This window comes from Myxine glutinosa, chromosome 4 (genome assembly GCF_964187855.1).
Source record: "Myxine glutinosa chromosome 4, kmMyxGlut1.1, whole genome shotgun sequence".
NCBI lineage: Eukaryota > Metazoa > Chordata > Myxini > Myxiniformes > Myxinidae > Myxine > Myxine glutinosa.
This window is the reverse complement of record NC_136264.1, coordinates 150,010,316-150,027,286: the sequence shown is the minus strand read 5'-3', so window position 1 is coordinate 150,027,286 and position 16,971 is coordinate 150,010,316. Positions and strand designations below refer to the sequence as shown.

Here is a 16,971-nt window from a genome sequence, read left to right as displayed (position 1 = left end):
GTATTGCCCCCTTTGGCAAAAACAACCTCAAGTAGGCGTTTCTTATAACTGTCTACCAGTCTCTGACATCGACTGGGAGAAATTTTTGCCCACTCCTCCATGCAGAATTATTTCAGCTGTGCAATGTTTGAGGGGTTTCTTGCATGCACAGCTCGTTTCAAATCCCCCCACAACACCTCGATGAGATTTAGATCCGGGCTTTGACTTGGCCATTCCAGAACCCTCCATTTCTTTCTTTTCAGCCATTCCTTGGTGGATTTACTGGTATGTTTAGGGTCATTGTCATGTTTCAAGGTCCACCTTCGGTTGAGCTTCAACTTTCCGACAGATGGCCTCACATTATCCTCAAACACCCTCTGGTACAATGAAGAATTCATAGTGGATTATATGATGGTGAACTGCCCAGACCATGATGCAGCAAAGCTGCCCCAAACCATAATATTTCCACCACTATGCTTTACAGTTGGTATCAGGTTCTTGTGGCCAAATTCTGTCTTTGGTTTTCGCCAAACATGTCTTCTGGTACTGTGGCCAAACAGCTCTACCTTTGACTCATCTGTCCAGAGCACATTGTTCCAGAAGTGCTGGTCTTTGCCGGGGTGTTCATTGGCAAACTTTAGTCTTGCCCTGATGTTCTTTCTTGACAGCAAAGGTTTCCTCCTGGCACACCTCCCATGTAGATCAAATCTGTGCAGCCTCTTTCTAATGGTAGACTCGTGCACTTTGACATCAAAGTGGCAAGAGCTACCTGTAGGTCCCGTGATGACATTCTCGGGTTCTTAGAGACTTCTTTCAGCATCTTGCGGTCTGCACTCGGGCTGAACTTGCTGAGGCGGCCTGGACTGAACAAGTTGGCAGTTGTTTGGAATCTTCTCCACTTGTAGATGATCTTCCGGACAGTCGAATGATTGATTTCAAATTGTTTGTAGATCTTTTTAAAATCCCTTCCCAGACGAGTAGGCATCTATAACCTTCTTTCTGAAGGCCTCAGAGAGCTCTTTTGATCTAGGCATGGGGATGCCGCACACTTCAACAACAAAGAGCAAACCAAACTAAATGTCTGAGGTTTAAATAAGACAGGTTCCTCCAAGATCCTCTCTGACGATGTTCTAATCATTTGCACCTGAGCTGGTGCACCTGATTCTAATTTTAGGTATTTGAAGTAGTGATAAATGTAGGGGTGTACTTACTTTTTCCACATGTGAAATTTGCATTTATGTTTATTTGAATTATACAATGGACTACAAAATGTAAATGTTTCATGTTATTTGTTATATTATATCACCTTTATCTATCAATATTGTTGAAATGAAGATCAAATAGCTGCATATTGAAATATGTTGAAAAAGTCAAAACTTTACATGGGGTGTACTTACTTTTTCACGTGACTGTAGAGTCGAGGCACGTGGATGAGCTCGAACACAGAACAGACCAGGACGTAAAAGAATGAATATAAGTGGAAAAAAGGGGTGGGGAACACACCAACAGCAGGGTAGAGGGGCAAGATAGGAGACCTGGAGGAAGAAACAACACAGGAAGTAACGAGTGCGAAGCCAGGAGTACACAAGAAGTGAACAAGCTGGATACAGGTGCAAACTCTCAATCAAATAAGTGGAAGGAAAACTGGAGAAGAAGCAGAAATGGAAAATAAGAAATAAAAAAAGAGGGTGAGCGAGCAGAGTGAAACTTGGTAATCTGGAAACAGGTGAGCAATTTGGAGAAAAGATCATTGGTACAGATGGGGGACGGTGGTGGACAGCTGTCTTGAAACATTGTCTTCATGTACTGTCACCTCACTCTTCCATGAGGCTAGGTTTTGTATCATGAAGTCGCTGGACTTCCTCTGTTGGGATGGTACGGACATTCCAGATGTTTAATAAAATACACATCCTCTAAAAACCGGTTGAAGGCTGTGTCCTGCTAACCTGTCAATTTCATCACAGCCTCCAACACTTTGGTCTAACACACCTGGATCTACCAATAACACACCTGGATCAAACACAAAATCTACCAATATACAAACTAATAAACCTACATTAAACTTTTGGACAGCATCGCTGAACTATAAAACTGGCCGACTCAAAATAGCCAAAGTGTAATTAGGATTGGTATCCTTCATATTAAATTTGCTTATATCCACATTGAATTTAAGCTAAAACCTTTTAAAATCCACTGTCAAACCGCTAAACCAATCAATGCAAAATGTTAAGTACATCAGAGTAGTGCTGTTAGCTAGATTCAAAATCCCGTCTCGGAACCGTCTCGATAAATTTTCAATTTTCATAACGGGATCTCGGGTCGGCTCGGTTCCTGACAAAGTAAAAAAAATAAAATAAAAAATAAAAATAATAATAATAATAAATAATAAGGCTTCAAAAATAATGGAATTTCATTACAATATATAAACAACAATGAAAAAAATTCATTTCTGATGTTGAGTACTTAAATTCCGACTTAGCTTCCATTTACCGGGATGAAATAAAATACACCGCCTACATGCAGATGATCGGCCACCGACGGGACCGGGTTATCTCATTACAGTTTGTATTGTCGTGTAATTTCTTGCTCGGAATGTCAGAGAGAGGGAGAAAATGTTTCTGTCCAGGCATATTCGAGTCCCGGTTGGAGTTTCATTATCATTTTGTGAGTTGTGATCGCCAAGGGGCTCGCTCCCCCCGTTCCCCTCCCCTCCCCCGCCCGGCAATGCCGGGTACTTCTGCTAGTAAATTATAAAGCAGGCGGTGTAGTGATCACCCCCCCCCCCCCTCCTTATTTTGACTCTGTGACTAAAGTAAATGTAATCAACTTATCAGGCCTAAAGTGGAGATAAGATAACCAAAATACTTTCACATTCAAACCGTCAAACCAAACCCCGAGGGATTCTTACAATTTATAGATTTAGCGTTGCAATTAAACATAAACGTTCATCAAAAACTCATTTCATAAAACTACATAATGTATTGTACTTGTATTAATACATTGTGTGTAGAATAATCCGTTATAAACGTGTTTTTAATCTAAATAAACATCGTCCCTCCATTCACGGGGCTCGAGCGAGTCCCTCGATATTAATGTGCAAAAGACCATAGCAACCACATTCCGTAACTCGTCTCCAAGGACGGACACGTGACCGCAGCGGGGCGAGGCGGAGTGATACAGCGGAAGGATTCAACGGTTTAAATTAAGCCGCGATGCGGGGGATTTTCATTGTGACCTTCATCCTGATTTCGTTACTTCCGCCACCAAAGGTCGATGCAGGTTATGTTTTCACTCCTGTCTGTTTGTCCGTTTGTTTGTGAACACAATATCTCAAAAAGTTGTGGACGGATTCGGACGAAATTTTGTGGAGATGCAGCGTGTGTGACAAGGACGACATGATTAGATGTTGGTGAAGATCCGGATTCGTTTGCAGTGCATTGTTTGTTGACAAGGGGAAAATCCTGGAACAGTGAGTTTACTTTATCTATCATCGTTTGTCAGTTCAGCTGCACTTGCGAAAAATGATGCTTGTGCAGAAGCAGAGTAATGAAAGCAAGGCTCAATAAATGCCTCTATTATGGAAAATATCTGCAAGAAGTTGGAATTTTAACCGGGATTTTTTTACCGAGAAATTGCGTTAATCAATTTATCTCGGGACCGTCTCGAAAGCCGAAACCGCCGGGATTTCGTCCCGGTCTCGGATCGGTTGACAGCCCTACATCAGAGTATCCATGGGGATAAAAGTTTAACATCTAAAACATGCAATACGCCCAATACGACAACCAAATCGTTCTATCGGCACGATTCGGATCCTCGCTTGTGGGGGTATTACTCCATTGCCACCCCAGCTGTTGAAGAGCTCCTTCAACATTCTGTGTCGCTCTGTCCAAGTTAAGCTGTCCTCGAACGAGGACGATCTCGTCTTGTCGAATATCCTCCTCCAGCCCCCTTCGGTCGTCGGCCTATCGCGTCTTGTGGAATCCCTCTAGTGTCGTGAACATACCATCCTCCTCCCTTTTCGTTTTTAACTCCCTGTACGCTAAGTCATTCGGAATGGTGCATTACTACCGTCTGGAATCCGCTAAACTACCGGTCTGGAATTGCAAATGCAAATTATTTGATACTTTGTTTGCACAGCACCTCTAGTTTTCTGCACTAGCGTAGTGTCGGAACATCAACCAGGTGTCGCTCTCGGGGTGCCTTGGGTCCTAAACCGTGGTCCCACCCATCGCGGATATTCGTCTGCGACTATCAGCCTTGTGCCATGTCGACCTGCATGCGACCTTGCCGAGCAGCCAAAGTCCTGCATTCAGTGAAACCACACAATCAATCAAACTCAAGCTCTTTATCTTTTTCACTCACAATTGTTATCTTTTCAAATTCTCTACTCTCTTGATGGCGTGCACATCTGGCGTGGATGGTGTGCCTCATGTCTATATTTCACTTTCCTTTTTCCAATTCTTTTCAAATTTCTGAATTCTGTCACAACCTATGTGTTTCTCCTACTCGTTCGCGCTGCACATCTCAAATTAGGCACTCATCAGTGTGAACCTTTACTCACGTGCTACATTTCATTTGACACTAATAATCTATTTTAAGGTAAATCTTATTCTGATGCATTGGAGCAGTGTTTCCCAACCTGTGGTACACGTACCACTAGTGGTACGCGAGGGCCTTCCAGGTGGTTCGCGACAACCTTTTAAAAAAATGATTTGGCCTGATAATTTTTTTATTTCTGATTTCTGATATATTTCATGATTTCCGATGTGCTGTGAGCAAAGTTATGCCCCGCATCGACCAGCTGGTGGAGAAGAAACAGATACAGCCCTCACATTAAATTGAAATAAGCCTGATATCTTATCGAATTGAGTTTTTCTGGAACCAGGTGGTACGCGGATTGAGTTTTTCTGAAACCAGGTGGTACGCGGCGACGGTACGGGACCTCCAAGTGGTACTCGATCAGAAAACGGTTGGGAAACACTGCATTGGAGGAACAAAACAAAAAATAGGAGCAGTACCCCTGGGCACTAACCTGGGAGATAAAAGCAGTATACTCCACCGACGAAAGGTATTTTAAACTATCACGGTATTTTAAACCAATTTCAATGGTTACTCCAAGACAGGGCAGCATCTAGAATCATAATACGTAATAATAAGACTTAAACAAACAAACAAAAAATCATATTTTGGCGGATCGACCAAGACCCACTTTGACCCCTGGTAGGCTGCCTTAGACCCTGATTTTTTTTAATGCCGTGAACACAACATACTGTCCTGTGGTTGGCTCAATTAAAACCGAGCGTCCACCATGGATGGAATCTAGCTTTAATGGAGGCGTTTATTCAATCCAATTGATGGCGGATCATACGCGAGACGGAATGAACAGTGCCGACTTACCTTCACGGCCTGATGTCTTCGACCTGAAAACAATTGAACTCACACGAACACGGGATTTTGGATAGAACAGAAAATAATAAAAGGGTTTATTTAAAATAACTATCGGGACAGGGAAACGCGATGATAAAACTAAAACCTAGGTTGGGATCCCGCACACCTCACCTCACATACAAGACAAGACAAGGGAAATAATTAAATAAAAGAATCGTCGTGTTTGGGGTTTGTGTGGTGCTTCTTAACTGTCTGCTGCCATCCAGGCCCAAACTCGTGACCGGACGCGGCTCCGTGCCTGGCGGAAAGTAGGCCTCAGTCCGCCTCGTCTGCGCACTCCGCTAGTCACGCCGCCCGGCAAGCCCCGCTCGCACGATCGTCGCTCCACCGTCTCTCCAACGTCCAGAGGCAAGAACATGTCCAATCAGGAATGAAAGGCGAACAGGGAGGAGGTCCAAATGGAGACGAAAATCACGGGCAGAAGGGAGGTCCAGGCAGGAAGAATCCAGGAACAAGAAGGCCAAGGGAAGAGAGCAAAATGCCGGCGAGCAACCGGTTTTACTGGCGGTCTTCTGACGTCAGCTCGCTTCCCCTCCAACCAGTGCGTCGCTCACTTGTCGCCTTTCGCGCCCTTTTTCGTCACCGGCGCTTGCCCCCCAACCAGTGCGTAGCTTGTTGGTTGTTCGTTCGCACCTTCCGCACTGATTGGCCGTGGTCTCATCAGTTGGTGGCCAATCAGTGTGTCGCTCCTTTACCTTTCTCACCCTCAATCACAGAGAAGCTCTCTGCCCTTCCTTTGACCAATCGTACGTCCTCCCCTACTCTGCCAATCTGTGTGGTGTTTGTTGCTCGCCCCTCCCCCTGGCCAATCAAGAGCCCCTCTGGGCGTGGCTATTGCCCGCCGACACAATGTTTGTCTTCCATGGCTCTTGATTGGCTCTTCCATGTCTAAACCGCATTTTCCCATCCCTGTACTATCCTTCCCTCTCCTGATCCCCAGGAGTACCTTTGGCTGCATTTCCCCTCTGTAATTCAACCATGTGTTTCTCTATTTGCTGTACTGTCCTAACAGGGATAACTGACTATTTACATCTCCGTCTCTGCCAACATGGATGATCTTATAATCAACCATCCCAACTCTATTCCTCGTTGGCGGTGACTTCAACTGTCACGATGCCGTTCGGCTGGGTGTTGGAACCTCTTCAACCAGTCATGTCATTGCAGAAGAGGACTCCTGTGACTAAATGGGCCTTACCCAATCAGTGAACTTTCCAACCTTACCCAATCAGTCCCGGCCCCTCTCCTCACCGCCTGTGTGTCCCGGCCCCTCCCCTCACCGCCTGTGTGTCCAAGCACCTCTCCTCACCGCCTGTGTGTCCCGCCCCTCCCCTCACTGCCTGTCTGTCCCAGCCCCTCTCCTCACCTGCTGCGTCCCGGCACCTCACCGCCGTTGTACGCGGCCGCCTCCTGCCTGTCTCTTCCGGTCAGTTTTTATGGTCAGTCATTGTAAGGGGGGGATTTAATTAATGTGGTGCACTAATGGGCCTATCTATTGTCTACAAGAGTGCATTGCCATAAGGGACACAGGTATGATCACCAGGTCTGACGCACAGGGGAATTATCTTAGTCCCTAGAACTATTTATCACACGATCATCCTTGTATGATCACAGGCACATGCCTGATCCGACAAACCGGGCTAAACACAGAAATTACAGGTGAGGTTTCCTATCACGACAGTCGGACACCTACCTATGCAGATCCACCTAAATCTAGATATTCCCCTACCCCAAAATTCATAACAATACCATATATCATTTTAGCCAAGTTTGGTCACAATCCCATCAGCAGTTTCAGAGAGAAAGTTGTAAGTGTTTACGGACTGATGATGCGGCATCCATAAGCTCCCTGGAACTACATTCCCATTGAGCGAAAAAAAAAAGCATGACAGTAATATAATCTTCCTTTTGGGCACAGAGAAAGGAAGCTTGATGAAAAAACTAACACATTACACTTCAGCACAATGGGCGGAGGCACTCGATGGAAACACAATGGCTTAAAATTAAGTTGTCGTTATTCCTCAAATATAGCGACTCTACTCCTGGCTCTGCCACCCCCACCTATGCTCAGAATCCCCCGATCACATGTCCATTCACCCCGTGCCCTTCCCCCTTCTTACTTCCTCGATGCCCTACCCACTCCTTGCTTCCTTCACACCCTAACCCCTCTTTGCTTTCCCCACACCCATTCTCTCTCCTTCCCCAGTGTCCCGGCCCCTCTCCTCACTACCTGTGTCCCGCCCCTCCCCTCACTGCCTATGTGTCCGGGCCCCTCTCCCCACCACCTGTGTCCGGGCCCCTCTCCTCACCACCTGTGTCCCGGCCCCTCTCCTCACCGCCTGTATGTCCCGGCCCCTCCCCTCACCGCCTGTATGTCCCGGCCCCTCCCCTCACCGCCTGTATGTCCCGGCCCCTCCCCTCACCGCCTGTGTGTCTCAGCCCCTCTCCTCACCCGCTGCATCCCAGCACCTCTCTTCACCCCCTGCTTCCCCACTCCCATCTTTTCCCCATGCGTGCCGCCCCCTCTCTGCTTCCACAACGTCCCGTCCCCTCTCCGCTTCCACAACGTCCCGCCCCTTACCGCTTCCACTACGTCCCACCCCCTCTCCGCTTCCACAACGTCCCGTCCCCTCTCCACTTCCACAACGTCCCGCCCCCTCTCCACTTCCACAACGTCCCGCCCCCTCTCCGCTTCCACAACGTCCCGCCCCCTCTCCGCTTCCACAATGTCCCGCCCCTCTCCGCTTCCATAATGTCCCGCCCCTCTCCGCTTCCACAACGTCCCGCCCCTCTCCGCTTCCACAAAGTCCCACCCCCTCTCCGCTTCCTCAACGTCCCGCCCCTCTCCGCTTCCACAACATCCCACCCCCTCTCTGCTTCTTATCCTCTCTATGCTCACTCCACGTTCCATTCCACATACTCCCGCCTCCCCTCTCTTTCCCACTCCCTACCAACATCACCTTCTTCCCCAACCATAAACTCTGTGAACCTACAACATGCAAGATCTTCACTCCAATTTGACAGATCTCTCAATGAAAGCTGCAACTGGTAAACCCGACATTATCTGCGTAACAGAATCCTTCTTCCCACAGGATGTCTGTGATTCCTCAGTGTCTCCTCCAGCGTTTCATCTTTTCTGTCTCGATAGGCCTAAACCCCGTTTCGGTGGCGGAGTTGCAGTTTATGTCTAAACCCCATTTTCCCATCCCTGTACTATCCTTCCCTGTCCTGATCCCCAGGAGTACCTTTGGCTGCATTTCCCCTCCGTAATTCAACCACGTGTTTCTCATTTTTGCTGTACTGTCCTAACAGGGATAACTGACTCTATTTACATCTCCATCTCTGCCAACATGGATGATCTTATAATCAACCATCCCAACTCTATTCCTCATTGGCAGTGACTTCAACTGTCACTATGCCAATCGGCTGGGTGTTGGAACCTCTTCAACCAGCCATGGCATTGCAGAAGAGGACTTCTGTGACTAAATGGACCTTACCCAATCAGTGAATTTTTCAACCTGTATTGCTCCCAATGGCAAATCCTCCCTTCCAGCCTTGGAAATGACAAATTTTCCAACTCGTGTCTCCTGTTCCAATAGGTTAATTTGATCATGTGCTGGTGAGAGTCAATATCTCTCTGCGGCACTGAGGCAGCTCTCCGGCACTAGCCAGAGTCTGGCAATTGAATCGAGCTGACTGGCAGGGACTACAAGCTGTCCTCTCATGTCAAGACTGGTCCTTCATTTCCACCTCTCCTCCTATTAATACTGCCTGGGAATCCTTCCACACAAGCTTGCTTTCGCTTATGTATGGATTTATACCATGTCATCTGCAGTTATCATTCCTGTCCTCTCAACCCTGGTACACACAATCCTGTGGTGAGGCAGTTGCTTTCAAATAACTTGCCTTCTCTTCCGGGAAGGCAAATCTGACTGAAGGCAACCTCAGATCAATTGACAAAGCCTAAAACAAGTGTGTCCACCTGTGATCTTGACAATTTAGATATTGACCTCAAAACAATAGGTTGCAAAGCTTGTGACTACCTCTATTAGGTGGTTAAGTTTTGTGAAGATAAGAGTACATTAGTAGGTGGTGATTAACATACATACAGACAGACAGACAAATCGGATAACAGACCAGACCAACCAATATACTTGTGAATCTTCGATTTCGCAACAAACAGGAGTGGAAACATAATCCCCGTCCAATTTCGGTGGTGGAGGTAACCATAACTCCTCCAGCTGCAGTGCTTCAGAAAGTATTCACACCCCGAGACGTTTTTCACATTTTGTTGTGTTACAGCCTGAATTTTAAATGGATTAAATTGACTTTTTTTGGCCACTTAATCAACAGATAATACCCCATAATGTCAAAGTGGAATTTTTGGTTTTAGAATTTTTTTTTCTTTCAGCTCCAGATTGAAAATGGTTTCCCCAGCATGTTTTTTCTTTGATTAAGCACTGGGGATGTTTCTTTTTAACCCCACAATTTCCAACTCGATTATTTACCAAAATTAGAACATTACATTTTCTGATGTAATACATGTCTTCCCATTAAAAGGATAATTAAATCACGTGACATTAATATGACTATGAGAGATAGATAATTATATGTGAAACTTCCACCACCTCCCTTTACTTGTTGCATTTTTTTCTTCCTCTCAGCATTGGAGTAAGGACGAGCATCCCAACATTGGAACCTCTTCTCCCGGAAAAGAAAATCACATCAGTGTCGGTGGATGGCGATCTTCTGTGGCTCGTAACTGTCGAAGGCACAATTATGCTCTGCAATGTCTAGCATCATGTTGTTTCTTGTCTAATTACCCTTCTCAACAATGTTTAACAGACACTTGCAATGATCTTATAATCAATAGCATGCTTTATGAACTCGGTTTTATTTGTTTTGAAAAGCTCAGAAGATTGACTTGTTTGATTATTTTTAACACATTTGCATTATACATCTTTCTCCATTTCTAAAGAATGTTTTCAATACTCCTTATCTATGAGCCAATTCTTGATGACAATCACCAAAGGTGAAATACTCTTTGGCAATGAGAACATGTCAGAAGAGTTCACAAAAATGAAATGCTGGATTCTCAAAAGAATTGTGTTTGAGGAAAAGAAAAAAATGTACAAGTTATGTTCTCCAAAACAGGAAGCATTGCAAAAAACTCTGAAGACTGAGTTCCTGAGACGGATATCTCAGATTAATAAATTAATGCATAATCTTTGCTCAAAATGTCGAAATTGTATCTGGAACAATGTACATCTTCATCTGAGTTGTGTTGAGCCAGACCGGTCCAACAAGGCAACCACGGCTCAAAACACCATTCATTTAGGCCATCCAAAAATGATCTTTGTCTTGGCTATGCTAAAGAAACTACAGCAGTGATCCCATTCTATCACTTTCACCACATCAATTAAATGGCAGTGTACAGGTTACTCTCTTCTACTTACCTTTTCCTTCTCTCTGACCCAAATATGGGTTTTCTCCACCTCTCGATGCTTTTCCCTTGTGACATCTCTTCCAACATCTCTCTGATAATGTTCATCACTATATCTGAACATTTTCAACGCCTGCTCCGTGCCTTGATCCCTGTTCCAAACTCTCTTCTCGTCTCTTTCGACATGTGTACGCCTCTCCCTACTTCTGCTAAACTCTCTCTCTCGCAAATCCTCCATTCTTCTTGTAAATTTCTCTTTCACCCTCTCTTTTGACCTGTAACTCTCCCAAACTTCCTCTCGGATACCCCCCTTTCCTCTTGAATTCTCACCTCTACTGTTCTCCCGCCCTTTTCTACCCTCCGTATCACGAGCCCTCTCCGTAAAATCCTTTCTACATATTGCCCGACTGTTCTTTCCACTTCCTCTGTCCATCTCCATTTTTATCCTCTCTTCTTCCTGGAATCTCCTCTCCTCCCCCTCTCGTCCTAGCTCTTTACGTCCCAGATGCTGACTGTGATCCGGATCGACTTTTTCATTTTTCATCTCAACAGGTTGCCAAACTGTACAACGTTCTTCTACATTCATAGATATCTGACCGCTTCGTTTATTCATTCTGTCGGTTTCCTCCTCCTCTTTCATTTTCTTATTTTTCTTTTCTTTTTTCTCTTTTTTGTGCTTTTCCTTCTTCAGTTTTTTCTTCTCTGCAAAAGAATAACAATAAAAAGCTCATGTTGCAAAATGAATGAGGTATTGGGCTTGGTATATGATTCATTGGATCAGAGAGGAAGTTAATAAGATAGTAAAACCTCACTTAGCCTGACTTCAGATCTCACATATTTGTAGCAAGTTGAAAAGCGTCCAATAAAAGTGTGCTGGAAAAGTTTGGAAGAATACACACGAGTGTGGAATAACAAAGTGGTTTGCATGTAATAGTCCAGTACACTGTGTTTCTTTGGTCGCCCTATTTGCCATAGTATTGCTCCTATTGTGTTTAGCGTAATACTTGCAGGATTCAGTGTGCACTGTTATGTCGTAACTATCATATTGCTGGATGTGACTCCTCTTTTCCCTGCTGTGCTCCTGTTTTGACTCAAAATGCCCCCCTCATTGCATTTCTTAAGCTGCAACTCAAAGCATTGCATGAGGAGTGAAAGGAGGTTCAGTTTGTGAAAATGATGAATCAGCACATCTCCGATATTTTCACGCTCAAATCCCACCCCAGCCAACCACAGCCTTCCTCATTGGGTGAACTGCAGCATTACACATCAAATTTCGGACTTAAGGCATGTCGGTGTTATTTCTGCAGCAAGCCGGCAATGTGTACATCAGGAATAGGTCAATTGCCATATAATCTAGCTGAGTGAGGTTTTACTGTACAATGCAAAGAAAAGAAAGGCTAAAATGTAAATAACAAAGAAGAAACCTTTCTTGCTTTCCTTGGAAGTGGACGCCAATGAATCTGAGCTTTGTGGATTCTGGAGGATGTTGTGAACAGACGAACTAGAAGCTTGAATAACTGGGGGTCCACAACCCAACTCGTGAAGAGCATTTGTGACAGCATCTGTAGCTTCTGTGTCCTTCGGTGGCCGGTAGTTCGAAACGTGATCGACTCGCAGGGTACGACCTTTTATCTGAAGTGCAAGGAAAATTGGAAGAAGCCAAAAGTTAAAAGTACATTCAGGAAAAAGACGACACTGAAAGGAATCCATGTTCGGGGCAGGGGTGAGAGGGGCGGGGGTGGCGGGGGTGGAGAGTGGAGGAAAGAAAGGGAATATAAATGGGGAAAGCAAAGGAAAATGGCAAACAACATAACACAGCAAGGGTTTCTATAATCCACAAGCTGGGTGGTCATGTGATTAACATCATTGGGATTATGGAATAAGAATTGGCGAATGCATACAATGGTCCATTATATATAAACAAATCTCTGTTGATTGAATGATATGTCAGCTGTTTGTCCAAAGGAAATGAACGAATTAACAACAGGAAAAAAGGGTTACCTTTCTGTTGGTTTTGCCTGTGTTGGAGCTGATGGTTGCTTTATCAAACCTTTTCTCATTAGTCTGCTGAGGATGCATATGTCATGCTCTGTGATCTTTTTTTATCTTGCATTTGTTGTTCTGACCACAAAGCTGGTCTGTGTTTCTCTCTGCTTATCTGAAGATTTTAAAACACATTGTGGGTTTTTCAGGAGAACAGGCCATTCCGTGTTGGAATCTGGCCTTCAAGATTGTATGCATGGAACTATGGGTGCGTGGCGTACTCTTGGAGGAAAAACACTTACAATATTGTTCTTGCCTGCTCATAAATCAAGCTCACTGGAAAATATATTTTGAGAAAGGATGGCCAGTTTCGTGCCCTCCCATCTCCCGCACGTGTGTAACGGCTCCGTAATAAAAACGGCTCATATTCTCAAGGCGTTTGTCCTACGTTCTTATTGAACAGCGGACAACGAATCCCGACATTTTGGTGCCGTGACTCGGATTCGACCATGGCTGTGGACAAGGGGACAGATGACATCTTGAGGTGGCAGCAATTGTCTCAAGGGTACCGTACCCACGACTTAGCAAAAGGTGAGAGACCTTTTAATTTCTCTCAGGAACAACGTGCTGTCATTTCCAGGCAAACACGAACCCTTTCCATTGTTTTGCGCGGATCTGAACTGGGATTGAGCCGTTTTATGCGGAGCAGGACAAATTTTAAAAAACTAAGATGGGATCTTAGGTATGAAGGTGCAAAAGGAAATCAAGGTGGGACGTTGAAGGAAAGAGAAACCTGTGACTAAGGACTACAGTGAATAAGGGAGGTGCGACCTCAGGTGTAAAAAAAAGAAATCAAGGTGGGACCTTGAAGGAAAGAGAAAACTTGTGACTAAGGACTACAGTAAATATTCTGTAGTGACCTCACAAAAAGGAAAATAAGGTTTATTTTCTGTAGCGACGTCACTAAAAGGGAAATAAGGTTTAAAAAAAAAAGGGAAACCAGAATGGGCAACCCAGGATACCCGGTCGTTCATCTTCAGGTACTCCGGTGGGATATATGTTGGAGACTTTTGCGGAAGTTTGTGTACAATACGTACATGAGTGGGTCAGACTGACCGTGGGACAAAGGGCCGCGTTTCCCACTGAAGGGACATTCCAAAGATCACAGTTGACTAATCTAAGGAAAGCTCTAAAAAAGAGAGATGAAGGGAAAAAGCATAATGGGAATGACTGGGAGGCTTTCAGCCAATAGCTGGAAGAATGTGCCAAACGAGAGATGGACTCAAAATGCACAGGTTTTAAAGGCAAACTCGAGATGACTAAAAAACAGATATCTGTGTTACAGAAACAAATGATAGTGACGCAGGAAAACAATAAGGCGACAGGGCCTGGGGAAGAGAGCGGGGCCCCCTCTCAACATCAGGCTGTGTACAGACCAGATCCCTAAGTGGGATTGTATGCTCAATTGATAGGGACAAGACCGAACACAGATCATAGGCCACAAACTATAGCCCCGATGATCATGACGGACGCAGGCCGTGCAGCAACGGCACAACGAGGAGAGCTACCTCCCAGATACGTACACCGGGCATGGAACGAAGTAGACTTACAGTCCATGTCAGCCATTCTTCGGGGATGCCTCGATGACCCAGATAGGTTAAGACAACACCTGTATGAATTCGTGCTCACTCATCAACCGACACATTTGGATGTGGGCATTATGATGGACCGTGTCCTCCCAGAAAAGATATGGAGAAAGGTAAAGGCAACTGTAGGATGGCAGATGGCTCCACCAAGTAACGAGACAGAAGGAGACTACTCAGCTCGCTTGGGTCGGCTGATAGACGCTGTCCATGAAGTCCGACCGAATTATGTAGACTGGGGAAAAATCACGCATTGTGAACAAAAGGCTGGAGAAGATCCAGAGGAATTTTTGACTCGACTTAAAACAATAATGAGCACATATGGGGGGCCCCAGGAATCGAGGGCCCACCAGATCAATTACTCAATAACTTATTTTGTAGGACTTCGCCCAGGAATTAAGAAACGATTGAAAGCTGCTATTTTGGGATGGGCGGGGCAAACCACAGCACAGAATCTGGCTTCGGCCATGCAATGCCACCAATCGTGCACTGCGGATGCAGACGCTGCTAAAGAGATTAAACAGGAGGCTTATCAAATGTTAGTTCGGGGAGCAATCCATCGGCATCAAGAAGTCGAGTTTCCTGTATATTGGAAAGAGGCCAGTGCCCCAGTACGCGAGTTCGAACCTAACCAGGGTTGGGCAAGGCCCCCACCCTGTGTGGAGAATCAGCGCTCCTCTGGTGGATGGGAGGATGAAAAAGATGCGGACAACGGCCGCCCAGGTAAGGCTGTTAATGGATGTTTTCATTGCGGGGAAGAAGGACATTGGAAAAGAGATTGTCCATATCTAAAAGGACGTAGGAGCGAGGGCCGAAGGGGTGGTCAACGACCTTCGAATGAGGACCGGCGCAACCTGGGCCGATTCGATAAACAAGACAACCCCAGAACCCAATATTGACATGATGCAAGCGAGAAGCCCCTCGACCCCTCCCTAACCAATGACCCCATTTCAGATCCCTCCACGTCATTGGTAATAGATGGAAAATGCTGTAAGTTTCCCGTCGACACAGGGGCGGCTCGCTCGACACTTAAGGGGTCAGACTCGGGAGGGATCCCCATTTCAACTGGGGTGTCACCTTCCGTTTCCGGTCTTGCTGGCGACGGTTCGTTTTTTCGCAGGTCTCCACGCTCTCCATCGAAATCGAAGTTAAGTCATTGTTCCAATTTGTATTTTCGTTATAACTGTATTTCTTTTATGGTGTATGTACGTTTATTGTCCCGTCAAAGATTTTCGGTGCAAATCTTTCATACCTGTATTGAAAATCGCGTTAATTCGTGTCGTCTCGAGGTCTTGTACAGTGTACACTGTACAACCTTGAGGCTTTGTTTTTCTCTCAGCGCCTGTCGTTTGTGATCCAATAACTTTCGTTCTCTGTTTTCGCAGTCTTTCCACCCCAAAGCCTACTTCCTTATGTAAATCTCAACTCAAAAAAAACAAAAAAAAAAGACTACCTTCTCTGTGCTCATTCGTTTATTCATTCTTATTCGTTCGTTCGTTCTTCGACCACGTGTTTCTCCCCCATTTCCCCAGATAGATTGTCAAATTTCAATTCGTTATTTTATCGTCCATGTGATATTGTTTGATTATAGTTAGTTTTGGTTTGAATTTCCTGTAACTCGTAATTAATTAATCGTTTTCTGCCCTTGTGTGTGGCCTTGTAGTTGTACCCCCGTCGGTGTTTTGTTAACTTAAGTGTGTTTTGCTTGGCTCTTGGTTTTTTCCCTTCTACCCCGAACATAATACTGTCTAACGTTCTAATTCCCCACCCCCCCCCCCCCCCCAAAAAAAAAACAAAAAAAAAACAAACATTTATTTTCTTTTCTCCACGTGTACTGTTGTCTCATCCTGTATTTTCTGTCCAGGTGTGCTGTTCGCCCCACCCCCATTATCTCCTTGCCATCCACCGTTTGCCCTGTTCACGTGACTCGTGGTGGTCCCTCTCGGCTCTCCCCCCGTTGGTATTTTTGTGCATATAAGATTGTTCATAGTTCTGTTTAAATATTTTTAAATATGTTAAACCTTTCCCCTTCTGTTTTTTATTCAGTGGTATATTACAACACGCTGTTTTTCTTCCTATTTAAAAGGCTTTTCTCAATTTCCTCTCCAACTCATTCCACTTCAAAAAAAAGAAATTCAATATCTTATACGTCTCCCTCACTACATGGTCTAAATTCACATTCATTCCATCCCTCCTCCATCATCCTGAACCGGATTGCTAACTTGAAAATCACAACAAACCCAATTTGTTATCAATGTTCGTCTTTCATTAATCATCCACTTTCTAAACTCCCCTCTTGCCCATCCCATCCAAATCCCCCCCCTTGCACCTACACTCCGAAACTTCCCCCTTGCCCCTCCACTCTTAAACTCCCCCCTTGCCCCTCCACTCCTGAACTCCCCCCTTGCCCTTCCCCTCCTAAACTTCCCCTTTGCCCCTCCCCTCCTAATCCCCCCCCTTGCCCCTCCACTCCTGATC

General features: G+C 45.2%; 1 protein-coding gene and 1 long non-coding RNA gene across 2 annotated transcripts in view; one reads left to right on the top strand and one right to left on the bottom strand.

The window, feature by feature from the left end:
- Positions 1-10,221, top strand: part of LOC137425391 (uncharacterized) — a 71,978-nt gene extending 61,757 nt beyond the window's left edge. Inside the window, exon 4 of the long non-coding RNA XR_013623228.1 lies at positions 10,089-10,221. This is a non-coding gene — a long non-coding RNA (uncharacterized LOC137425391). The remainder of the gene's footprint in view (positions 1-10,088) is intronic.
- Positions 9,525-16,971, bottom strand: part of RBMX2 (RNA binding motif protein X-linked 2) — a 53,385-nt gene continuing 45,938 nt past the window's right edge. The window contains exons 6-8 of the mRNA XM_078775325.1: positions 12,292-12,499; positions 10,881-11,569; positions 9,525-10,186 (exon numbers count right to left, since the gene is read on the bottom strand). Of these exons, the coding sequence (XP_078631451.1) occupies positions 10,145-10,186; positions 10,881-11,569; positions 12,292-12,499 (939 nt within the window). The 3' untranslated portion in view covers positions 9,525-10,144. The remainder of the gene's footprint in view (positions 10,187-10,880; positions 11,570-12,291; positions 12,500-16,971) is intronic.